Genomic DNA, 26,080 nt, shown 5'->3' on the forward strand with positions numbered 1-26,080 from the left:
ATTGCATAGCCTATACAAATTAAACAATAATGCGCATTGCTGAATGCAGTGTTCTCTATGTGCTAGTAGCCTATGGAAGAAGGAAAGCATGTATAGGCTATAGAAATATATTTGCTAGACCTTATAATATGGTAATCATAAATTGCACTGGCAAAACGGCCTCATTCATACTAGCCTATTATTACGTTTTTGTTTTTAAAATGCATTTCATACAGCCTAAATGACGGTTAAGTTACTATAAAAGCCAACAATGTGAGAGTTGTGTGCTAGGGGTCTGGTCCAGTGTTCGAGTTCGCCCATGAACGATGGAAGCGCGCTCCCGATACTTCAGGTGAATGAGAGGGAAGCAGAGGAGCGGGATACGGTTCACTGTGCGTCGCATTAAAAAGGAACAATTAGAGGAAAATGAGTTGTGTTACGTCGCTTGGGGCGCATGTTTTTATGACAACATATCTACTCTTCTTGATGGGATGCGTTGCACAGAAAGTAAGTTGACATTTGTTGACAATAAGCCGACAATAATTCACCAGCTTTACCTCTGTTGAGTGCCGTGCTCACATGTATGGGTAGAATCAAGCTACGAATCCCGTTTGGAAATCTTAATATTGAACTGTGCTTTCTTCTCGGCAAACATTCTGACACCAAGGGACTCCGAGCAAGTCATTTTACCAAAAGTTAGGTGCCACTATTGATTTCGGCATATATCTGTCAAAGAAACGCAGCTAGGCCTACATTTTAAATTGAAATGTAGTTCGTCTGGTCAACACTTTTGGAACGTACTATTACAATAACGTTACAGTGGTCTACACCGTTGTAGGCGATAGCAAAAAGTAGTAGCTTTCGTATTTTAAAAGTTAACATATTAATACTGTAAATGCTTTTTGTTAGATAATATGTATGCCGACTATATCAGAAGATCACTCTACTTCGAAAAAAGTTCAAGTTTATGTATCAGAGTATAGAAAAGTTAGGCAAATAGCGATGGACTTTTAAATTGACATTTTTTACAATTGAGTTTTGCGTACGCTCTGTTTGACAACAGACTAGGACGTAACATTACCTTCTCAAAGCAAAGCCTTTACGCTGCCTCGAGCTGCAATTACGAAAGTTGTGTAGGAAACAACATTGCATAAAGAGGTTATCTAAACTGGTTTTGTTGTCAGGCAGCATGTTATTTGATACGGTGTCTGTCCACAACATTTAGCCAACACATCCGCCTCATGTCGTTAAGTAATGAACTTCTGGAAATTAAGTGCGGTTTGCATTTCGAGGTTCAAGTTCAGTTTCGGTATTTCTGTTTGTAAAAATCCAATGTGCTTATTTTACAATCAAATACAATAAAACTCTAGAAAAAACCCTGTAAACTTGTTTTTTAATCACCTTACAACATGCTGACTGTCCACCTTTTGCCATTCACGCCAAAGATAGGCGTATAAAAGTGTAATTCTAGGCTATATTTTCAAACTTCGTGGGACATAATGTCGTAGGGCTTTCAAGAGGATGTTTTGATGACACAGGCACGTTTTGATGGGACTGCACTCCACAGAGTTAGAGAATGGCATGCAGAGTCCAAACTGCTGAAATGAGAACCACGTTGAGAGCATGTAAACCTTGTGTTGTATTTCCCATACTCATTGAGGCAAATTCCCAAGCTCTGCCTCTGACACGCAAAGAGTTAATGATCAAGACTTTGTCTTTGATAAAAACAGGAATAAAAACAGCCAGGAGTTGCTTCTCGGACATGTTTTTCATGATTCATGTTGGACATGTTTTAGCTTAACCTGTGGTGAACTCAAAGCTCCTGCCATGTTAGTGAGGCTTAGCTGTGTATGGGCGCTTTTAGAGTGGATGGGTTGAGGTTTAGAAGTTGTTTTGATCCCATTACCTGTGATGTCACCATAACTTGGTTTATTATGGATACCTGCATCGTAAGAAAAGGTACCCATGTGACTAAGGATGACAGGACTTGTTGATCTACATTGCCATCCCCCTGGAACAGTTACAGAGATAGCAGCAGGGGTATCTTCCGTACTTGCTTTTGAAGAAAGGAAAAGCAGAAAACACTGCATGATAGCAAAATAATTTCTTTGTTGATATGTGATTTGATCACCACCATGTCGTGTCTATCCCTAGCAGTCTTAGCTGTCTCTGTTGGGAAAGGATCCTCCTAATCGACATCGTTTGCCTTAATATAATCATAAGTGTTATTCCTGTGGTCTGGGAAGTAGATAAAAACGGCAACATTCTTAAAATGACAGGGATGTACTTCATATTTTATTTACTATCCAGCAAAATTTTGTAGTAGAGTCATTGAAGCGACTCATCCAAACCGTAAACCGCATCCCCCCCCAGTCAGTCTTCCAATCTCGTATTATTCTGTGTTTGATTTATGGGTGATGCCACCAAAATGTCCCCATGCATTTGGGACAGTGCCCGGTGTCATAACACAGAAGGTTTACCCTTGACACAGATCTCCTCTTGGACATCAAGACCACATTGTCAGCTAGGAGAAGCTTTCACCTGTCAAGAGTCGTCCTCTTCTGCTGATGGACAATGGCTGCTCAACAGTACAATTCTTAGAACTAGACAACAAAAGCCCTTGGTAAATGGAGTTGTCAGCGTCTCCAGCTTTAGTTCCTGTGTGCATAGGGTGCTGCTCACTATCTTTGCAATTATCTGCCTGAGGGGGCACTGTAAATGATGTCTTTGTCCTCCGCTCCCCTTTTGTATTAAGTTGATTTTTGGAACAGCATAAACAAGCTTGGGATTTATTCTATCCCCTCCAAAAAAAGGAGAGGCATCCTAGCCTGTCATTCCACAATTCAGCGCTGTGGACGGAGGAGAGTGAATCTGAGCTTTGTTTTGTTGCTCCGCTCTGTCTGTTTGGAAGGTTTTATTTAAAATGGAAAGCGGGGACATTCATCTGGAAGTGAATTGAGTTGTAGGATCCAAGTGAACTGTGGATTTGCTGATATACACACAAACAGTCTGTCAACAGATAAACACGGCACCGTGTGTCGGTGAACCGCAGTGGAATTTTAGAGGCGATGGAGGGGAAAGCCAGAGGCAGAGTGATGAACAGCGACCGAGGGAAAGCTGTCCGGTTTTTGTTGCAGCTGCAGTAGATTGTTCAGTAGAAAACTAAGTTCCTTTTCAATACAGCTCTATGGTCGCATCAACACTAAGATATTGATGTTGGTAATACTGGATGAGGTTTTAATCCAGGTTTTCATATACTTAGGCTGACAAAAACATGTTGGTGTTTAAAATAAAAGCTCTAGAAGTTGCATTTGGTTTACCTTCCTAGGGATGTCCTGAAGGTCTTAGTTGGTGCTAGCATCCGTTTGACTCTCATGGATTGAATCAAGATTCTTCTAACCATCTGGATAAAAAAAATGCCATCTGCTGCACAATAAGAAAGGGGTTTTGCTCCTAAGTAGTGGCTCTGTTTTCCAACCCAAACAAAGATGGTAGCCTGAAAAAGACATATGTCTCAAGCTGTTCAACATGAGCCAAAATTTAAAGAATTTTACTATCCCATATGCTTGTATACATTGACGTTACCTTCTACTACTTTCATTTGTTTTAACTTTATTTTTCACAAGTTTTCTATACATAGCGCAAAAGTGCTGCCATGTACATAAATACACAAATATACAGCACAATATGCATACACAGATATCTTCATTTTTAAATTTTGTACTATTTATTGATTCCCCTATGGGGAAATTACAATTTATTCCTCATAACCTATCCATAAAAGTGTACATTTGGAGTGAACCTACATTTTGCCGCCCACAAACGAAAAGGCAAGGTAGAATATACTCTACACATAAACAAGATGATACATAAAGAAGCATTATTAACAGAAAAAAAACGATAATTGAACAAGATAAATACATAAAATAAATTAAGAAAATATATAAATACAGGTAAGTCATTCAGTTATCCTCAGAGTAGCATTACTCCTCTTCCCGGTCCCCCACAGAAACCTCATCAAAAGAATCCATGAAAGACCCCCAGAGTAGAGTAGAATTCTCCACGTTTCCTTTGAGTATTTTATCTTTTCTAACATAATTCATATTTCATCCCTCAACTTGAGAAACAAGTTAAAACTCTTTTCTTGTCGTGCAGCAGAGGGAATATGTTTTCATTCTGATGGTCAGAAGTGTGTGGATTCTTGAAATACTTTATGAACCAAAGGAAAATCCGATGCTTAGCTCTGTGACTGGTGCAGTGCTAACGCATGGGGGGCACATTCTGGGGCTTAATGCATCAAAACAGCTAAGGTGGAATAGGCTGTAGTTCAGGGGTAATCAGTGTTGCGAGAGATATTGTATATTAAAAAAAAAAAAAGCTTGTCTGCCAATTTTGCATTGGTTGCATGTGGTTGCATTGGAAATGTTGTATCCATTTAGACTCTGATTGACTGCAGTTTAACCGTGTCAGTGCAGTGCAGCCCAGCTTCTCACCAGGGTGCTGCCGCAGTACTAATTATCACGGATGCATTCACTGGGTCACATTCCAAAATCTGGAAATGATTTCTCCAAACTGGTTGAAACCACCGTGGAGATAAGGCCCTGATTCACCACAGGGTTCCACAGACTCTCTTTAACAGCAACCACAGCAGCAGCAGCACCACCTCCTTTTTTAAAGGAAATATGTTAATAGGTTGGTTTTTTTACATCGCAAACGTGAACTGCGGGAGTCTTCTCACACACCCAGTCACACATCCGTGCGAGTTCCAGGACCACAGCGGTAATAATTCCCGGCGTTCCATGTTTCTGTGCCGCCTACGGTAAATGTGCCATGGCGGCTCTGGAAATGAAACGTGGATCAAACATGCAAATGGCTCAAAGAGGCTTTTCATAAGTCAGTCATGATGCACACGGCGGTGTAAATGTGCTGAGCCAGCGCTACTATGGCCAACGAGGGCCACCCTAGAAATGCCTGGGCATAATCAGGCAGCCACTCACCAGTTGTTGGTAAACTCGCCCTGGCTTGAGCTGCAGCCACTGACATCAGCCCATCAGGACAGCCACTGACATCACAGGGGTGATATGTGATAAAGTCCCGGGCTCGAGTGTCCGCGCCGTTCACAGCTGTGGCGATATGACCTCAAGGAGGTTTATTTCTATCTGGGTATTTGGAGGCAGCTGTACAAAAGATATGAAAAACAGAAATGGGGCATCTTGCCGATACTGAGTTGCAGAATGTAGACTCTAAAACCCTAAAGATATCGCTGTTTCTGATTGGTATCTGGGGAAAGCAATATTTTAGCAACAGGGCACTTCAAAGTGCTTTACATAAAAACAATTAACCCTCCTGTTGTCCTTGGGTCAAATTTGACCCCTTTAAAAAAACGTCTGTATCTGAAATATGGGTTTCTTTTTAACCAAATTACCATTAATAAAATAAAAAAGAAATGGATTGGATTCCTTACAACGCTCTTTGCAAATACAATTGATCCCTTTCGTTCCTCTGATCTTAACTATTAGTCAAAATAATTCATAATTTCTACTTTTTTAACTCAAACATTATGTACAATTCTATAAAAAATAAGGGGTTATTGACCATGAATTTCAAAAAGTAGTGTAAAACTAGTAAGGTGGTGTTCGTGAAAGCTAAAAGTCTGAAAAAGGGACAAAAATTTCAAATTTGTGTCTGTTATTGACCCGGGAGGACAACACAAGGGTTAAAATAATAAAACACAAGAATAAAAGTTACAGTGCAGTAGAAGAAATTAAACCATAAAGAAATGACCACCCATTTAAAGAAAGGCAACATCAACAAAGGTCTTAAGCCTTGATTTTAGAAGAGCTGAGAGTTGCAGCTGACCTGCAGGTTTCTGGGAGTTTGTTCCAGATATGTGGAGCATAGAAACTGAAAGCTGCTCTCCACCCCCCATTTATCTACTCTGGGGACAGAAAGCGGACCGGTCCCAGATGACCTTAAAGGTCTGGGGGGTTCATAGTGTAGTAGAAGATCAGACCTGTATTTTGGCCCTAAACTGTTCCTACCGTTGCCTGTAATGTGTGTACCCTGTCCTCTGATGTCAGAGTATTCTGCATTACTGTATAAGAAGTCTGGATCTTTCTCCGTCGGTGCCCTTTGAGGAAAAAGTGCTTTTTATTCTAATTGAATTAGTGGCGATCTTCAAATAGCTCCAGCTTTTATTTGATTTGTGGTAAGATTGGTCTCATCCCCGTCATTGGTTTTAAAACTCAGACTTTCCACTTCAGCATTCACTTTGCATGTCTGTTCTAATTTGTTTTTGACTACATTTTTCCTAATACTGTTTCTGTATCACTCCGGTCTCGAACCTTGTCAGACTACTTGATTAAATTGAAGACAAATGAATTCAGGGCAGGCTACACACTATTGGTCCACGAAGCTGTTCTATGTTGAGATCAATCCAGACCCGAGGAACTGAGTGGGACTGTGGACTGCTGCTGCTCGGGCGCTAGCCTGTGAAGCAGTGTCACTTCTACTCCTCCAGTAAACAGGGCTGCTGAGGATTCCTGCCCCCTTTTGAGGGGCCCGCCAGCCTGTTTATGAGCCAGTCCAAATAAAGGTGTACAGACAAGTAGTGCTTTTTTGCCTTGTTTACCTTTTTTATACTACAAAAAGATTGAGTTTAATTGCTTTTTTCTAAGTTTTCTTGCACTAGAACTTTAATTTAATGGTTACACAGTTAACTTAAGTAACTGAAGAGTAATATTTTCCTTTTTGTTGCCACATCCTGCCATTTACATATAGAGTGCAACCTCTCATAGGAAAAAAACTGGTTTAAATTGGTTTTAAAAAATATATCAAACTATAGAAAAATAAAAGAATATTCTAATACAGTGGTACTATACAAAGAAACCTGCCCCACAACATCAGTCAGCGGATTTAAAGTTGCCTCCGTGGTAATTAGACAGATGTTTAAACCCCATCATGGAATCGGCTTGAAACCCCTTTTTCTTTTGTTTTTCTTTTTTAAGATGTACTGACGCAAAGTGCAAACGTTAGAACAATCCCATTTGTCAGGGGCCTCTCAGTAATGACAGCAGCTGGTCTGATGTTTCACTGAACAAGTCATTTCAGACAATTATGTGCTCAACTGATCAACTTCTGTCCAGGGCAGCCATCTGTCAGTGGCACAACTGGGGCAATGGCAGGCCGCCTCTTATGTAAACCTTTAGCTTGCCTTGTGCTTATTAGCATCCTTTCATTCAAATATTATCTGCCCTCCCCGTTTGTGGGGTGGCTCACCAAAACGGCATTGCAGCCCATTGTTTCGCCATGAGAAAAGGCATCCTTGAATAATTAGCGGCCTGCCAGTGGAGCGGCCTGTGATGTAACAGAACTGAGATGTTTGGCATTATAAGAATGTCCCATTTCCATTTGACACTGTGGCACTTTGGGGCCCTTTTCATGTGTAGTCTAGCATGCACATCCCAGGGTGCTGGGACCTCCCGGCCGCCTCATCCTGGTGGGAGAGATGACGCGTTCTCTGTCCGTGACACAGTTCTCTTTCATCAGATGTAGGATTTCACATCACTCAAGAGACGATTAATTCATGATTTAAAAAAAAAAAATATATATATTATATATATATACACTGTGTATATTTTTTTAATAGTTAAACACAGGGTGAAAATTTGAGTGAAACAACAACTGGTTGTTGCCTTGCCTTGCCCTAAAAGGGGACACGCTGTCCTTCTCTTCCCCCTGTTATGCCCCCATATTGTGAAGTGGTTCCCCTCATTGCGCAATCTTGCTGCAAACACTGAACCCCAAATCGGCTTACTCTCTCTAGCCTCAGCAGGAATGGCATTTGGCCCGTTCAAATGTCATCCGTGTAATTCTTTGCTGTAGTAGATTCATTTCTAGTGAGTGTGTAGGCAGTGTAGCATGCCATGTGCTAAAGTAGTTGCTACTAAATGTCAGTCAGGGAGAGAAAACCCGCAACACACAACTAACTTAAAGGATCAAAATGTACATCACAATTGTAATAAAAAAAGAAATGTATCTGATAAAACTACTGTGTTTGCAAATGTAATTAGGAAACTATGGCTTGTACTGTAGTAACCAGCAAAACTGTTATTGGAATCTACAGGTGTTCAGGTGCGGAAATTCTGTCTGTACCCTCATTTGGTTTGGATGTCCCACACCTTCCTCTGTCTTTGTCGGCGTTCTAACCTGCGGTGGATTTCTGAGGACTATGGTTACCTGGTCCTCAGATCTCTGCAGGGTAAATCCAGACAGCTAGCTAGACTCTCTGTCCAATTGGAGTTTTCTGTTGTAAAACTAAAACAACCTTTGAACGTACCCATGTTCCACCAAAACAAGTTCCTTCCCCACGCTATTTTGCAGAGGCCCCGTGGCTCCGTCCGGGGATTAGCCCCGCCCAAGACGATTGTGATTGGTTTAAAGCAAAACATGCCTATCAGAACACAGAGCCACTTTCATGTCTTTAGTCCAGCTGCTGGTGACTGCCAGACCCTCCTTGCAGGCATGTGGTGAAGGTCTGCTGGTATCTGTGCTCTCATGACAGGCAGATGGTGATTCTGAACGTCTACTCACAGCCAATCACACACTACTAACACTAACCTACACACACACACACACACACACACACCACACACACACACACACACACACACACACACACACATTCTTTTGATCCTTAGGTCATGCTGCCCTCCTTGCCCTCCCCTGGCCTCCCATGTGTCTGTTAAATGCTCTTGCCTGGCTGGGAGGCTGTCAGCTGTATCAACTATGGAGAGGGCTTTTGGTTTGATCCTGATGACTAGAGGGCCGAGTCTTCTCTCTTCCAGTCATGGCTGGAAAATGGCATGCCGATTTTTGCTACTGAAAGTCTACTGCCTGAGGAATGTCTTTTGTTAAATGCATTCAGATGGGGATAGATGGTCCACGGAGCAATCAACGTGCATGTCTGGCTCCATGGACCTGAGCTTTCCTTGTGTCCTTGTTTCCCCTTTTTCTCCCTCCATTGAAACTGCATTCTTAAAGTGATCTCTTATTCTTTTAAGCCCAGTCCAGAGCACAAGTGTTGCCCGCGGGTGTTGGTTTATTACCTGTGTGGCATGGGGTTCTGCCAGTCTGGGTCATTTCCACAGTCCAGAACTGAGGCCAACAGTAAAGCTCATAAACACACCGCCCCCTACAAAGGTCTGGTCCTCAGCTCCCCGGCCCAGCCAAACATCTGCCTCTGCTTAGACTTCAGGTCCCCCTTACATCCCCACACACCTGGGATGAATTACAGCCAGTATGTTTGCAGAAATGCCCTCCCCAGGGTTACCCAAGTAGGCAGTACAGGCAAAACACAGGCTTTGATATAAAGACAGAACAGCAGGGTTAAATAGTTCAGTTTCATGCTGCTTTATGTCAGTAAGTAATCAGACAACAACTCAAATGTATAATTTGCTGATAGGTACCTTGGTTGTCGGTGCCTTTGACATAGAGAACCTAATCACTGTGTGGCCAATATTAGAATACATGACTCATCTCAGAATTTATGCAGTGTGTATTATAATAGTGGTCATAATACAGAACAATGATATGGAATCAAAAGACCTAACTTTGAGAGTATTTGTGCTGAGCTCTACCTGTAGAGCTGGATGAGTCACGATAATTGTCACTCTCAGAAAGGAATGTCAGTTAGTACCTAAAATAAAACCCAAAACGTGGAATTCTTTGGTTATAATTCCTTTAAAGCAGGTTTTAAATGATGACACAACTAACTTAATTTGATTCATATTGCAGGTATACTTTGACTGTGGTGCCAGGGTGGATGTGGTGGATGTCCAAGGCCTCATTCTGTCCCCTGGCTTCCCCTACAACTACTCCTCTGGGACACACTGCGTTTGGCAGTTCTTTGTGCCTGTCAATTACCAGCTTATTCTGGAGATATTTGACTTTGACGTGTTTGAAAGCCATGACTCCGCTGCAGAGTACTCTGCTATCTCTAATTTTGAAGAGGAGGAGACAGACGAAGAGGTGACTTTCGATCCTGGCAGCTTGGCGGCCGATGAAACGTCATCAGCAGCTAAAGATCCTGTGCTTCAGAGTGTAGTGGACGTCACAAAGAATCAGCAGTCCTTTCAAGACGGCGAGGTCAAACAAGTAGTGGTCCAAGAGCAGTCCACAAAGATGGAGATTGCCAAAGTTTCAAATTCTGCCAAAAGATCTGCGGACGCCTCCTCTGGCCTATCTTCGCCACCTCCCCCCTCTCTTCTCCTACCTGGGGTCGTGCCTCCAGGAGACAAGGCTGTCAACTCTGCCTCCTCGTCTCACCTCAGGGGAGACCTCAGCCCCACTTCTAACCCGAGCTCAGTCGCGGAGGACACCACCCTTTCCTCGCTCCACTCCACTGACACTCCAGCTGTGAGCCCTGAAACCCAGCACTCGGTGCTGGACGCCTGCCCCCACGATGTCCTCTACATCTCCGACCTCATCTCCTTCTCCTCCAGGTTCTGTGGGTCCAACCGGCCCCCCAGCAGCCAGCTGGTGTTCGGCTCCAACCAGGAGATGGTGGAGGTCATCATGGAGCTCATCACCACCACCCACTGGGGCCGCGGCTTCGCTCTTCTCTTCCACTACCACAACCTGACCGAGCCAGGAGGGGGGCACCGGGTCTCTGCTCCCACAGCCAGCAAGGTAGACTCTTTGCTGGCTGCTGTGAGCGGAGCTACCTTCTTCGCAATGATACTCACAAGTGCCCTCTGCATCGTTTTCAGGTAATAGAGTCACTTTGCTTAGAACAGGGGTCTTCAACCTTTTTTAAGCCAAGGACCCCTTAACTGAAAGAGAGGTGGAGCAGGGACCCCCTACTACATAAATACTTTAGGCCTAAACATCTATTTTTGCTTTGAATACTAAGATATTAAAGTAATAATTGTTGGCATGATTTAATAAATCCTCCTTTTAATTTTTTTAAATGTGTTTTTTGGGGCGTTTTCGGCCTTTATTTTCGACAGGACAGATGAAGACATGAATGGGGGGGGGATGACATGCAGCAAAGGGCCGCAGGTTGGAGTCGAACCCCGGCCCGCTGCGTTGAGGAGTAAACATCCATATATGGGCGCTCGCTCTACCAACGGTCCCAACTGGGCGCTCGTCCTCTTTTAATTTTAAACATACATGTGGCACAGTGAATCTTTAGGATTAACTGTATCTGTGGCTGTCCTTAGTGATTACCTTACCTATAGGCCAGTAAGCCTATCATCAGGGGAAAATTTACTGTGTATGCTAATAATATATTGGCTTCATGTTACATTTGTAATTGACTTTGTTGAAGATCTCTGTCTTAGAAGATAATACGATAAAAGAAACAGACAAATAAATTGGCTTCTATTTGCCATTAATAAAGTGCATTGCATAGACCAAAGGCTCAGTCAGGTTAAAGCTTTTGTTTAATCATGAAGGGCAGATATTTTTTTACGAAGCAATAGAAAAACTAATATGTATTTTAACTTTTTCACATAGTTCTTTTAAATTTTTTTTTTTAATCAAACTAGAAGGCAAATGTTTTATACAATGCAAAATTGTATGAATTACACAGGAGAGGGGGGTCTTGGTTGGTCTTTCAGCCCACCACTTTGTTTCAGGGCAAAATATCTCAACAAATATTCAGGTGTTTATGGTCCCCAGAGGATACATTCTAGTGACTTTGATGATCTCCTGACTTAACCATAAATGTCAGCTGACCCTAGAGGAACAGAGTGAAACATTCTTGACAGACTTGAACTCTGCTAAAGTCCCTTCTGGTCCCCAGAGAATGAAGCCGAATGATTATTTGTGGATTTTGTCTATTTTCATCTATTTGAATCATCAAGTTGAAATCTTAATTTGTCCAGTGACCAAACTGTAAAGCTAATTACATTCCCATCAACCTAAGCTTAACTTTGTGTTTAGTGCTTATTAGCAAATGTAAGTATGCTCACATGCTAAACATGGTATGGTTTGCCAGCCAAACATGGTTAGCCTTGTCGTTGTGAGCATGTTGGTATGCTGACGTTAGCATTTAGCTTGAGAACAGCCTCCCAAAAGGGGCCGGTGTGGCTGGGAACTTTTAGTTTTTAAAGTATCTGGTTTTCTTAGATTATACCTTTTTTGAGATTGTTGTTTTAGTTTTTCTCGCTTTTTTGAAACCTAAACCACATTTAACTGAGTCCTGTGTAAATATTCTCCTGACAACAAAGTCTTCTTCTTCTCCCATGAATGAAAATGGGCCGATCTAACAGTAAATGCACACACACCGTGATGCACACACTCACTTGCACATACACAGTCACCAACTTGTTATGTTGACTCAGCTGGAAGCCTCAGTCCCTGATGTGGTGACCCTCGGTGATTAGTTGGGTTTGGCTGCAACTGTGCGGCTTCCTTGATGTGGAGCATTCTCACCATAGACAGAGGGGCATTCAAGGTACAGCACCTGGCATCAATTCCAGCACACAAAAACTCAGAGGCTGCATGAAAGTGAATGGGCGGGGGAACGGGGGGGGACAAGGGACAACAAGGATAATTAAAACTCAATGTGAGTTTGGTGTCGTTGGCAATGTCGGACAATCAAAAGGTGTAATTTACAAGCTGTTCCCTCTTGTCCATCCCAGGGGACACTGAACACAAGCTGAGGGGTTAACTAAGGTGGCTTGTAATACTATCTGTTCTGACAAGCCAACTGTTTTTCCCGACTAGGATAGATGGATTCTAAACCTAGGAAGGTTTAGATTTGTGTCGGCCTTAGTGTTCAGCTTGTTGTGAGTAACACTCTTGTTAAATATGATTTGTGTTCATTTCAAATACGGCTCAGTGTCTCCGACTCATTTGTTAGGCCCAATAACTCCACAGGTTCTCACAATTAATGACAGGGAAATTGGAAACACGTGTTCAATAAAATGAAAGTGTAATACGCAAGAACAACACAAGTCATTCAGAAGCCAGGAAATGCGTTACCACGAAACTCATGAGCAGCCTCACCTCATTATCTGTTTTTTTACTTTATAGTTGTTTCTCATTCAGTTGTTCCTTATTAATTTAAATGAGTCCACAGAAATCATTGGAAAACAACTAGCCTGGCGAGGCAAGATCTTGCAAGTTTTTAAAAAGCAGCAGCAGTAGGATTTAACTCCCAGGTCCCCTCTGGTCAGAAAACAGCCAAAGGTGGACGAGAGTCCCAGCAGGGGCTGCCCTCAGTGGCTGTAATGAACTCATTCAGCTGTGAGAGTCATTTTTAATAAGCGGGTACTTGCTCAATTATTTTTGCATGCTTCATTGGTTCATATGGACTAAAGAAGAGGACAGGAAAGCATGGTAAAAATGGGTAAGTGTTAACATAATATTAATATCCACCAATGTGTCTGTGAAGAAACTAATACTGGACAATGGCTGTTGGCAGGGAAAAAGTGACCACGGTGCATCCAATGCATAGCAATAACATCTCAGTAACAAACACTATGTGAACTGCTAGAGTTTTGGCATGTGTGTGAATTCATGATCGTGGTGCATCTCGCTCCATCCTCCAACACCACAATAGAGCAACTATTGAGGGGAAATAGCCACTGGTATGTTGGAGCTATTATTTATATATATATATATATATAGTGAGGTGGTTACTATGTCAAAAAAGCTCCCATTTCAGTACAGTTGTATGGGATGGTGTCCATTTTTACATTTCTGGTCAAACTGGGAACACCAGAGGGACTTTTATTCTTGGGGAAAAAAACATAAGGGACATTCATAAAAGCTGTTTTTTTATGTTTCTGTAATTACAACCTGAATTGCTGTGTTTTCCTGTATGTTTTCCAGACCCAAACTGTGTCCAAAAAGAGCCGGCTCCTGTGCATCCAGCAACTCTGAGGTACGGAAACTACTGTGTTTTCTTTCTTCCCCCATCTTTCGCTTTCAGGATTGCTCCGTTGCTGCTGGAAAATCTACTGGATTTCATTCTTTCCAGCCGGATGTCCGTTACCTTCCGCTTTCTTTGTGTTGGTGTTAACCTGCAGTGGATTTCTGAGGACTATGGTGACCTGGTCCTCAGATCTCTGCAGGGTAAATCCAGACAGCTAGCTAGACTATCTGTCCAATCTGAGGACTATGGTGACCTGGTCCTCAGATCTCTGCAGGGTAAATCCAGACAGCTAGCTAGACTATCTGTCCAATCTGAGGACTATGGTTACCTGGTCCTCAGATCTCTGCAGGGTAAATCCAGACAGCTAGCTAGACTATCTGTCCAATCTGAGGACTATGGTTACCTGGTCCTCAGATCTCTGCAGGGTAAATCCAGACAACTAGCTAGACTATCTGTCCAATCTGAGGACTATGGTTACCTGGTCCTCAGATCTCTGCAGGGTAAATCCAGACAGCTAGCTAGACTATCTGTCCAATCTGAGGACTATGGTTACCTGGTCCTCAGATCTCTGCAGGGTAAATCCAGACAGCTAGCTAGCTATCTGTCCAATCAGAGTTTTCTGTAATTAATTTAATTTATACTGTTTAATGATCCCCAGTGGGGAAATTACAGTTTACACTCTGTTTTTGTTAGAATCCCTACACAGAGGCCTGAAACACACACACATGAGATAAACTGCCATCTCTCCAGCTTCCAATCCACACTCCATACTTTGGTCCGTACGGGGACTTGAACCAGCAACCCTCTAGTTCTCAACTAGCCCAACTCCCTACAGACTGATGACTAAAACAACTTCAACAAGATGATTGTGATTGGTTTAAAGAAATGCCAATAAACCAGAGCATGTTTTTTCCCATCCCTGAGTACTGCGTGGACTAGCCAGACCTTCCTCCGCAGCGCTGTGGAGGAGGGTCTGGCACAGCGAGACTTCTCTCTACATGTCACCCTCTCGCTCCTCACCTTCAGTTTGGCATTCCTCTGAAAACAGAGCTTTATCTGGGGATCACTGGACATTTCTTTAATATTGTCTTTCTTATTCTTTCCCACTGAAGTCCGCTGCTACCCACAGAGCCGCACCAACTCAGGTTCACGTCAGGTCATGCAGTTTTGAAACAAGATATAGTGATTTGTATAATGAAATAATAAGTTAGAAACTGCTGTAATTGGTACTTTGTGTTCTTCATCATTTTTTACGATGCTCTCTTGAGGAAGAACATGTTTGCAGTAACTCCCTAAAGGCTGTATATCAATAATATTAAAGCCTGTTAGCTTTTATTATCCCTGTCAGTTATGTCTTGGTAACAATTACATCTTGCATCAAAGTACTTTTTATAGTTTTTTTTTTTTTTTAAGTAATACTCCACTTTTCTTCATCATTTTGTAAGCAAAAATACCAAACATCTGGTTCCAGCTTCTCAAATTTGAGGATTGATTCTTTTCTTCATATCATATGTGCTAGTAAACGAATTATTTTTAGGTGTTGGACAGTTCGTCAGACAAAACAAGACATTTGAACACACCACTTTGTACTCTGGGAAATTATATTACTATTTTCTGACATTTTACAGACAAAACAATCCAGAAAATTGTCTGCAAATTGATAATGGAAAACAATTTTTAGTTGCAGCCCTACCCCAATCACAAAAACATATTATTTCCCTTCCTGCTACAAGTATGGAGTTATGCAGTAGTTTATGAGATATTCCCCTGTGAAAGCTGTGCCACCACACTGTTCTTGCTATATATATATATGTTTCCCAAACTTAGGGTCGGGACCCAAAATGGGTCGCAGACCCGTTTTATTGGGTCGCCAATTGGCAGAGAGCAGACTAAATGCTCAGCATGACCTCAGAATGGGGCACTTTCAAAAACCGAACCTAGACTAGATCAGCTGGTTCAACCAGCCACATACATCTCATTAAATTCAAGTCAGCATTGTTTAAAAAAATGTTGGTGTCGGTACTGAGGGATGATGGGAGGGGATAAGAAAATGAGTTGAGAAAGGGGTGAGACACAGAAAGGAGAATAGAGACCTTTTCTGTTTTTGTTTACTTTTATAATGGAATAAATATACTTCATATACATTTAAATTCATGGTTTTGTTCCCTAAATTTGGGTCCCGGGGAGACATCAAATTTCTCTTTTGGGTCTTGAGCTGAAAAAGTTTGGGAACCACTGCTATAGAGCACTACAGCGGGCCGGATAGTGGGAGTACTTCTAATACACGCATGAAGACAATACACAATATATGAATGCACAATGGATACATGAATCGGTGTTGTCTACCGCTGTGCTTGGGCTCTTGGCTGCCTTTGGGGCTTGATCCCCTCTGGGAACACACTTACAGTACTTCCCATGCTTGGTGTCATGATGAAGCACCGTGGATAAACCCAACGGCATTGTGCTGGTGGTGCAGGTGCCGGAGGGAGTCCAGAACACCGGGGCTGAGGTCAGTGAGCTGCAGCTGATGGCTGAGGATCAGACCAACCTGGAAGCGACTACAGAGCAGGACAACAACAACGACAGCCCGCCACACTCAGGTTGGGACGACACAACACACTCCTGCACACACGCACAATGGATAGATTGATATATGGGATTGCTGTTGATGTTGACCTTTCAAACTATTCAAAAGTGTACATGTACATTTATCTTCTGGTTGGTCTCACTTCCTCTTGCAAATTATGACAAATAAATCACTGAGAGGCCTTGCAGCAAGCCTTGCACTTACTGTGGATGCCATTCATTTTGATTTATATTTACACGACCTATATTTACAGACCTTTGACTAGAACAATTTCAGGAATGATAATAATACCTTCAGGAATAAAAAGAAATCTACCATTAATTCATTTCCTGGTAAAGCTGTGATCTGATCAAGTTTTAGTGCAGCCATTTAAAAGTGATGGTCTGGGATTTGAGGAATGTGCCACAAATGTCTCTCGGGAGGTTCCTTGTCAGTCAGACAGTGGGTGCAGGGTTGGATGTTCTGCTGATGAGGAGCTGGAGGTGGTGCACTTTGTTTGGTTGGTTATCTTTGGTTGGCTATTTCTGCTCATGCTAACCGCCCAGTTTCTTCTATTTATTCCAAGCAAATTTCCACTGCTTTTTCTGGAAATGGGAAACAGGATTTTTCCTCGGAAAAACTTACCAAACATCGCTGTGTCATAGATATGTTGTAAAATATGACTTTAAATTAAAACAAAGTGTGTATGAGGAACCCTCTGTTAAGTTTTCAATGGAAAGGAAAGTTTTAGTTTTAAAGCTGCACAAAGGCTTGATCCTGGAACAATCCAAATTCTCTCTCTCTCTCTCTCTCTCTCTCTCTCTCTCTCTCTCCTCCTCCTCGTCTCTCTCCTCTCCTCCTCTCTCTCCTCTTCTCTCTCTCTCCTCTCTCTCCTCTCTCTCTCTCTCTCTGTGTGTGTGTGTGTGGGACTGAAACCAGGCTAAGAGATTTGTGGGTTGTGGCATTTAACCCACATAGCAGCCTGAGAGTAGTTTGAACAACAGGGGAGTACAGTCCCCCTCTCTGTGTGCTCCAGTCATGGTGTAAGCAGTTTACACCATAACTCATTTCTTATAAACAAAGCAGCAGTTGCGATTAGCCTACTCTGCATGTTGTTTCATTAACTATTTCAATTCCAGCACAACATCATACGCTCTGCTGCTTTTCTGAGTGGCAAACAGTCCTTACTTCACAATGAGCACACATAATTACACTGACCCAAACTGCAAATACAGCTGGAGCGATTTCCCTATGAAACTGCTCTGTGCTCCATCTCATTTCTTATTGTCATCAATTCTCTAAATATGTTTTGTGTCTGTATTTTTGTTCTGTTTTCTGCAGTCAGTGCTGGCGGGGACGTTTCCCAGAGTGCAGAGGTGGACCTTTCCTGCAGCGGTTTGACTGAACTCGACCTTGGTGCAGATGAGGTTTTCATTGTATCTTCAGCTCCCAGCTCTAGCAGGCTACCTTTCTCACCTCACACGGTAATAAGACCTAGTTTCATGCCAATGCACTTGTCTTTGTTGTCACCTAGTTTGGACATTACTGTCTACGAAGTTCCACATTCAGGAACCTAAAAATGGACATGCTGGCGGCGTGGCTCTATGGATACCAGTGTCCGTTGCTCAGCCCGCCACTTTGGTCCAGATTGAAATATCTCAACCTAAGTTCTATCTGAAAGTAGCTTTGATGCTATACAGTGGATAGTAAAAGTGTCTATTTAATCTCAAGGCCATACTCTCAGTGGATATCCTCGCTTTGGGGAAATGATCCCTGAACAGAGGTGACAGGGCATTTATTGCTTTGAATAGGCACAGTGTTCCTAATATGACTGACACCATTTTATTGGCGTACTCGTGGTACAGTGTAAAACTATGAGGACATAAATGGAAAGAGGGGATAATTAAAAGATGGGAGAAGCGTTGAAGAAGAAGCAACGGTTCGACCAAACGTTTTTTTTTTTGTTTTTTTTTCACTGCTCCCTTTTGTATTCTCTTGGAATAAGAGTTGGCATAAAACAGCTTTGGCAGCTTTTTGAAGGACTGGCAAGCTTTTCTGCAGCCTAGGCTAATGGAGTATTATCTACAGAGCCAGATTCCCAGCGTGTGTGCGTGCCTGCGTGCGTGCGTGAGTGTGTGTGTGGTCTGCCTGTGTGTCCTTGATGCAGATGATGTAAATAATGTTTGAGAAATGTTGCTTGTGATGAAGGATGAAGCGATGAAGGTCACTGAAAAAACCCAAGGGGGCAAGCGAGCCTCCACGAAGCGTAGCTCGTGCGGTGCCATTTTGATGCTACCTAGCACTTACCCGCCATTAGCATCCCATTGAATCCCAGTCACTTTGGCAGCAAATAACTTTACATCTGAAGCGTTTTAAAGACTCTATTTTGTCCAAAGACTCTGTTACTTTGTAGCTCATGTTATGGTACAGTAGCAGATGTTTTTATTAAAATAGGCTAACAATTGCGTCATCACCACGCGACTTACTGTCCCACAGTAGAGGAATCACTGTATAGTACAGGAGAAGCTCGCAGAAAGTTTGGACTAACATTAACTGTTTAGGTTTAATTACTAATGTTAACTAACATTTTAGCTAACAGTAATTAGCCTGTGCCTATGTTATCTCCTAACATATACCATCAGCTGTTTAGGTTTAATTACAAATGTTAACATGGTAGTTAGCAGTAATTAGCCTGTGCCTATGTTAATGTTAACTAGCATGTTAGCTAGCGGTAATTTGCCTGTGCCTATGTTATCTCCTAACATATACCATCAGCTGTTTAGGTTTAATTACAAATGTTAACATGGTAGTTAGCAGTAATTAGCCTGTGCCTATGTTAATGTTAACTAGCATGTTAGTTAGCAGTAATTAGCCTGTGCCTATGTTATCTCTTAACATATACCATCAGTTGTTTAGGTTTAATTACAAATGTTAACATGTTAGTTATCAGTAATTAGCCTGTGCCTATGTTAATGTTAACTAGCATGTTAGTTATCAGTAATTAGCCTGTGCCTATGTTAATGTTAACTAGCATGTTAGTTAGCAGTAATTAGCCTGTGCCTATGTTTGCTAGCATGTTAGTTAGCAGTAATTAGCCTGTGTCTATGTTATCTCCTAACATATACCTACCTTTCCGTCTCTGCTGATTGGGAATGATTGAGATTTCTCTTGCACAGCTACCAGCAGACTTACAGCTTTCAGACACGTTGTCCATGTCACATCTACGTCTTCAAGCTCAGTTGGAGGCTGCGCAGTAACGCTCGGCATCACCGGAAAAATGCTTCTAATAGACTTCACTGGTCTATGGAGAAAAAAAAAATGCATTTTCTCAATGTAATTGCCAGAAGTTCAGGTTTGCGAAGTGTCATCATGCCATAAACCCCCAGTAGTGCATTTAGCCATTAACCCCCATTTGATTGAAAAGGACCCCTTCGAAGGACTGCTTCACTTTAATTACACTAACGCAATGAGAAGACCTTAAAACTTTTTTTTGCTGTAGGCAGAGTGAAGAGACCAAGGCAGAGAAGTGTGGATCAAAGTGGTCATGGGCATTTCCCACCGTTCGAAATTCAAGAGACTTAAAGTATTTCATCTTTTTCTAGGAAGTAAATCAAGCTCCTCCAGGCGCCACTAAGGGTCTCAGACCCCCCTGGGTGGCTGATTTCTCACCTGGTGTGTCAAATCTAAAAGTTACCATTGTGTTCGTGGAGCTTTAGTGACCAAAAGAACATCTTATTTAAACCCCTAGCTAATTCTTGTCTAGACAAATCTAGCTGCTAGTGACTCTGTGTAAAGGATTATCTGGACTCGTTTTCCGTCTGATGGTTGCAACCCCTAAAACCTTCCCCCTCCCCCGATCAACAGCAGCTGACCGATCAGGGCGGATAACGTGGCCTTTGCACATCTAACCTGTTGATCAGCCTCTCCTGGTTGCAATAGAGCCCTCCTCTCAGATAGTCATTTGCTTGAACCTGTAATGTACAGTACAGTTCAGCTGGTAAGAGTTTGGTCATACACACATCACAAACTTGACTGAAACCATTCCAAAGCCCCTGCTGTTCTCTTCACAGCTTTACTTAATAAATGGTTGAGATTGGTACGTGAGCCACAAACACTCGGCTGGCTGGCTGTGTGACTGAGCAGGCCAAGCTGATCAGCACAGTTCCGTCTTGTTAATCCATTAATGTAGTACACAATCTGCAACAGAAATTCAAGTGTGAGGAGGAAACGTAGCAGGTGCAATCAGCAGACTGGTAGCCGGTCAGTTCCTAATGTCCCTACCATAAGGACTGTGTTCCTGCATGCAGTAATACGACTACAGAGTGCTGATTCTGGTTGACACAAAGTGTGTTAATAAAGAGTACTTTTTAACTGTTTACTGTTTTAAGATGGAATTATTTGTTGCCTGATATCCATCCAAGTGTTTTTTTTCCCAACGAGGGCCCAGTTGGGACCAGTCATCAATAGATGGAAGCGTTAATGTTGAGCCCAACAGTTTCTGTGATAGCAGAATCATTAATGGAATTGCAAAATTGAGAATTTAAAAAAAAGCTAGACAGACTCCATAGGGCTCTACATTAAGTCAGTGCTAAAAACCAAACCGAGCCGCTAACTGTAGTTTTAAAAAAACATCTTAAAGTAATTCCCAGGCCTGTTGGGGGGCAATTTAGGCCTGGTGGACCACCATGCTTGCAATACACTGGGGGTAACCCTGCAATGAAGTGTTGATAAAATATGTGTGTGGCAAACAAACTCTTCCTGGGAGAACAAAGGTTTAAACCAACTAATTAGGAATAAAGATGAGCACACAACATCAACAGCTCATATATCAGAGGTGGCATTATGCTCAAGCACTCAACTGCAGCTACAATAGTCAGTGACCTGCACAGAGCAGCAGTCTTGTTATTGAATCACGCACGCATCTTTGGTATTAAAAACCCTCTGTTGAGCCCACTGCAGTGCAGACAGACTGGGACTGCCCAGTTTAATTTCTACATGTACGCAATCTGTGTCTCTCAGCAGCGGGAGAGGTTTCTGCGGCACAGTGACACCGGCCCCGGCCCTGCAAGTGACTGGCCCTCACCAGACCCCACCACCTCACCCACTGGCACCAGGTCCACCAAGGACGGCAGCGGTGGCTTAGCCAGGCCGAGAGCGTGGAGCGTACGCACCTTCCAGGACTTCCTCCCCCCTCTGCCGCAGCTGCATAAGAAGTGGTGCAGCTGGAACTCCAGCAGTCCCTTCACCAAGCTGGTGGATAGCGTCAGTACTAGAACTGTTTTTTGTTTTGTGCATCAGATGTGACCCCTTTGACTCTAAGTCCAGGCTCAAAACACACTTTAAATCGCTAGCGTTTGAGTTTATTTATACCTATACGCTGTGTGCAATGTGTGTTTTTTTTTATTTTAGAAACTTGCTCTGGTTTGTACGGCACTTTGGGGATGTGGGATGTTTTTAAAGTGTATATACCTTCTAAACCAGTTTGACTTGAACAAATCACAAGTAAATAAGAAAATATGTCCTTGACATTATTCTATCCTTTTATTCGTTCCATTGATTGAAGTAGACTTGAAATGACTGCATAGTACTGTAGGAACAAGCTCTGTTTCCTAAATCAAAAAAAAAAATGTTTGGAACTTTTTATTTTCAAGAATTTTCACAACAAAAGAACATTCCTTGAGCCAAGAGCAATGAAATCAATAGCTGAAATACTGATGCCACATGTACAATATTTCAAAATAAATGCAACACAATAAACCAGATCACCTGAAACATTGAATACCCTAAAAGAGAAAACCGCACACACACACTGCCATATGTATACATAAGTACACACAAACCCACACCCCTCCTCTTCCCCTCCAGGTTGCTCACACACAGGCCAAAAATACAACACAAAGTGAACAAACAGCAAAAAATACATAATAGTATATACACACATACATGCATACATACGCCTATACATGCATATACAAATACACACCAAAAGAATACCGATGGCAGAGCAGATTGCAATTTATTAGAATCACTACAAAAATCACACACCCAAATATAATTTCACCAAATGCCATCTTTGATTGAACTTGTCCAGTTTGAGCTGTAAACATGCAGTCATTTTTTCCATCATATACACTTGTTTTACCCTATTCTTCCACTCTGCTATAGATGTTGACAAAACTTGTTTCCACTTAGCCGTTATAGTTTTTTTTAGCTACTAATAGTAAAATGTGCAAAATATACTTTTGGTCTACGTTGAAATAATCTGGTATTATACTTAGTAAATAAAACAAAGCATTTGAAGGTATTTCTCTGTTTATAATTGTCTCTATTTCTTCCCTAATCCCCAAATCACCAGCATTTTAATTTATATTTTTAATCACTGAAACTTGTCTCCTTTTCTTGTTGTATTAGGGGAATAGCACTGGCACATGTATGTCAAACAGGCCTTTTTTAACTGCAGACATGGTTACTTGTCACAGCATAAAAAGCTTATGCATAATATGTGACATTAAAAATGGCTGCATTCTATCTAGGTGTTAAAAGTTACATGGTCCTAAAATTGTGCATGCTATGGAATCAAACCATCTTTAGTGCTTTTACGATGCTATTCTTTTTTCTGTGAAAAGTCTAAATGCATTAATCTCATGTCTCATATCATTCCAGGCTCCATCCAGCTTGGTAGCTGACTGCCAACGGGATAACGGCAGGATGGTCTTCTCCGATGTTCACCTGGACGCTGAGGCAGACACCAGCCCCGTCTCCGATTCCTCCATCAGCAACGCCTCCTACCCGCTTACGCAGGCCGCTCAGAGGCAGCGGCGTCTCAACTCCAACAGCAACCTGCGGCGCTCGCGCTTCACAGGGCCTTGCTTTGGCCTGCTTTCCGGGACGGCAGACACCGCGAAGGCCTCCGGGGTTCCTCAAGCCCAGGGCTCCCTCTCAGATCCCAGCGCTGGCTCATCTTCTTCTTCCTCCCAGTGTCAGATCGAGAGCAGCCAGGCCGGAAAGAGGCGCGAGTTCCCAGGAGAGAGTGACCACATCAGCGTGCAGGTGTTTGCCATCTCTGGAGGAGGGACCGGCAGCCCCTGGTCTCGGCTGAGCACCTGGACCAGACCTCTGCCTCGGCCCTGAATGGATTGGCCAAAGGGACATATGGGGGAAGGGACCTGCCGTTGGAAACACCAGCCTCAGCCTGCAGAGCCAGAGGGCCAGACCAGAATGGAGGCCCTGGGGAAGCCAGGTGTCAGGGGGGGTCGGTCCACTCCCTCCCAACACGCTCCCCATCATGACTGACTCGAGCCAGCCGTCTCTCAGTAAGGCCACAATGCTGTGCAGTGTGACCAACCTGATGTGACCAGACAGGCTACAGTTGATGAAGAGCATGGACTCTGGTGGGGCAGTTATGCATTTCTGAACTCTTGTTAGTTCCACCTTGTAAAACATATATAACCTACTTTAATTTCTAAAATCAACTTTTATAAAATTATTAAGTACAGTATACTGTAGCCTCCTACTGGAAAATATAGTCCACTCACTCTAGTTGTTTTCTATTTTTTTTTTTTATATAAGTTGTTTGGACAAAGATGGAATATTATGCTGCTTACTAGCCACAACACTGACTGCTGTGGTATTACATGTTTTAAAAAAAAATGACGGACTGCAAACATGAAAAAAAATGTTTTTTTGTTTTTTTTGAGTGAGTACTCCAGAAGCCCCAACTCTTAGGAGCACTTTTCAACCAGATTTATTAACCAGTTTGATGCTATTCAGTGAGCTGTAATACTCCCAATCATTGCACTTTGCTTAAATAGCTCATTCACTGTAGATCTTGTTCTGCCATGTGCCAGCTTTCTCCTTCATGTGGTTCTTCATGTTGTCATATTTTAGCTCAAGCTAACAAATGCTTATACAATTACTCATTACCCAAAAGTGTTCTGAAAAGCATAGAACATACAATAATGTTGCAACAGTGTGCGCGTACTGGATTATAAAAGGGAAATCAAAATAAAGTAAAAGCATATAGAGAACTAATATTCACTATTGTTTAGTATAAAGAGAACTAGCAATCACAATAGCATTTAAAATGAGGTATGAATTGATGTAAAGTTTAAATAAAGTCTGTCAATTACATGTTTGTCATTAATCTGATGTAAGATGGTACGTGATCAGTAGGAACCCTAACACTTTGGCCAGAACCAGAATCAGAAGTCAGGATCTGTGCTGATATTTCCTCTAACTTGGTTGTTTTGTGTGGAAATGCAAAGGATACCAATTGAAGTAAAGGGACAGAAATGCTTTATTTAACACTAAAAGGTGACATAACAGATACTGTAATTTGCTACCTGCACTCCTGTCACCTGAACTATAGATCCTCTTCACCCGTTTTAAGACATAATACTTTGCTTTGAATCATTTGTGTCTGATCATTTTTTTCTGTAGTTAAAAAAAAAAAAAAAAAAAAAGTCAAATTAACTTGTTAAAATAACCTCTACGCAGTTTATTTTACTGCCGGACCCAGGATTTCTTCCACTGAAAAGTCCAATCTCAGTTTACTGTATGGGTGCTGGAGGTTTCCCGTTTCCATATCACACATTCAATTTGCATATTGGTCCACAATTGCCTCTTAAATTAGTGGTGATGTCACAAAATCCTGTTTGTACCTACACGTCTTAAACTCCAATTTAATGCGAACAAATAACTTTCTATCGGCAAAGGAAAATTTCATTCTACACAGAAAAGCCCAAACATCCAAGACAAAGTAACAGTACATTTTAAAGTGGCGGTATATATATATATATATATATATATATATGTATATATGTATGTGTGTGTGTGTGTGTATATATATATGTATGTATGTGTGTATATAATATATATGTATATGTATATAGTGTATATGTATACATATATATGTAGTGTATACATTAGTATATAGTATATATACATATATATGTATGTTACATATATTGTATATATATGTGATATGATGTGTATATATACAATATGTGTATATGTATATATGTATATGTGTGTATATGATATATGTATGTATATAGTGTGTATATATACATATATACATGTGTGTGATATGATGTAATGTGTGTTATATGTGTGTGTATATATATGTGTGTGTGTATAGTGTATATATATGTGTGTATAGTATATATGTGTATATGTATATATGTGTGTATGTATATTGTGTGTGTGTATAACTATGTGTGTAGTGTATTATATATATATGTGTGTGTATATATATTGTGTGTTTGTGTTACTAGTATATATGTTATATATGTGTTATATGTATATATATGTGTGTGCTATATATATATGTGTGTGTATATATGTGTGTATATATATTTGTGTGTATATATTTGTTGTGAAATGTGTGTATATATGTGTATGTGGTATATATATGTGTGTAGTGTATATATGTTATATGTGTGGTATATATGTGTGTACATATATGTGTTATATGTGTATATATAGTGTCTATATATGTGTGATATCTATATGTGTAATATATGTGTGAGTATATATGTGTTGATAGTGGTATATACTATATATGTGTGCATATATATATAGTGTGTATATGTATATATGTATGTATATATGTGTGTGTTATATTAGGTGTTGATATATATGTGTAACAT

General features: G+C 41.6%; 1 protein-coding gene across 3 annotated transcripts; it reads left to right on the plus strand.

The window, feature by feature from the left end:
- The first annotated feature begins 264 nt into the window (after nt 1-264).
- On the plus strand, nt 265-24,558 carry si:dkey-112e17.1 (uncharacterized). 3 transcript variants are annotated; one of them, XM_032516398.1, is made up of 7 exons: nt 265-331; nt 9,775-10,748; nt 13,822-13,873; nt 16,341-16,464; nt 17,772-17,914; nt 21,450-21,692; nt 23,094-24,558. In XM_032516398.1, the coding sequence occupies exons 1-7, from the start codon at nt 299-301 to the stop codon at nt 23,559-23,561; spliced, it is 2,037 nt and encodes a 678-aa protein (XP_032372289.1). In that variant the 5' UTR covers nt 265-298; the 3' UTR covers nt 23,562-24,558. The 3 variants fall into 3 exon arrangements, with proteins under 3 accessions (XP_032372289.1, XP_032372287.1, XP_032372288.1); XM_032516396.1 differs by having other exon boundaries at nt 278-486; XM_032516397.1 differs by having other exon boundaries at nt 278-486; nt 21,453-21,692.
- Nucleotides 24,559-26,080: the final 1,522 nt, after the last annotated feature.

This window comes from Etheostoma spectabile, chromosome 5 (assembly GCF_008692095.1).
Source record: "Etheostoma spectabile isolate EspeVRDwgs_2016 chromosome 5, UIUC_Espe_1.0, whole genome shotgun sequence".
Lineage (NCBI taxonomy): Eukaryota > Metazoa > Chordata > Actinopteri > Perciformes > Percidae > Etheostoma > Etheostoma spectabile.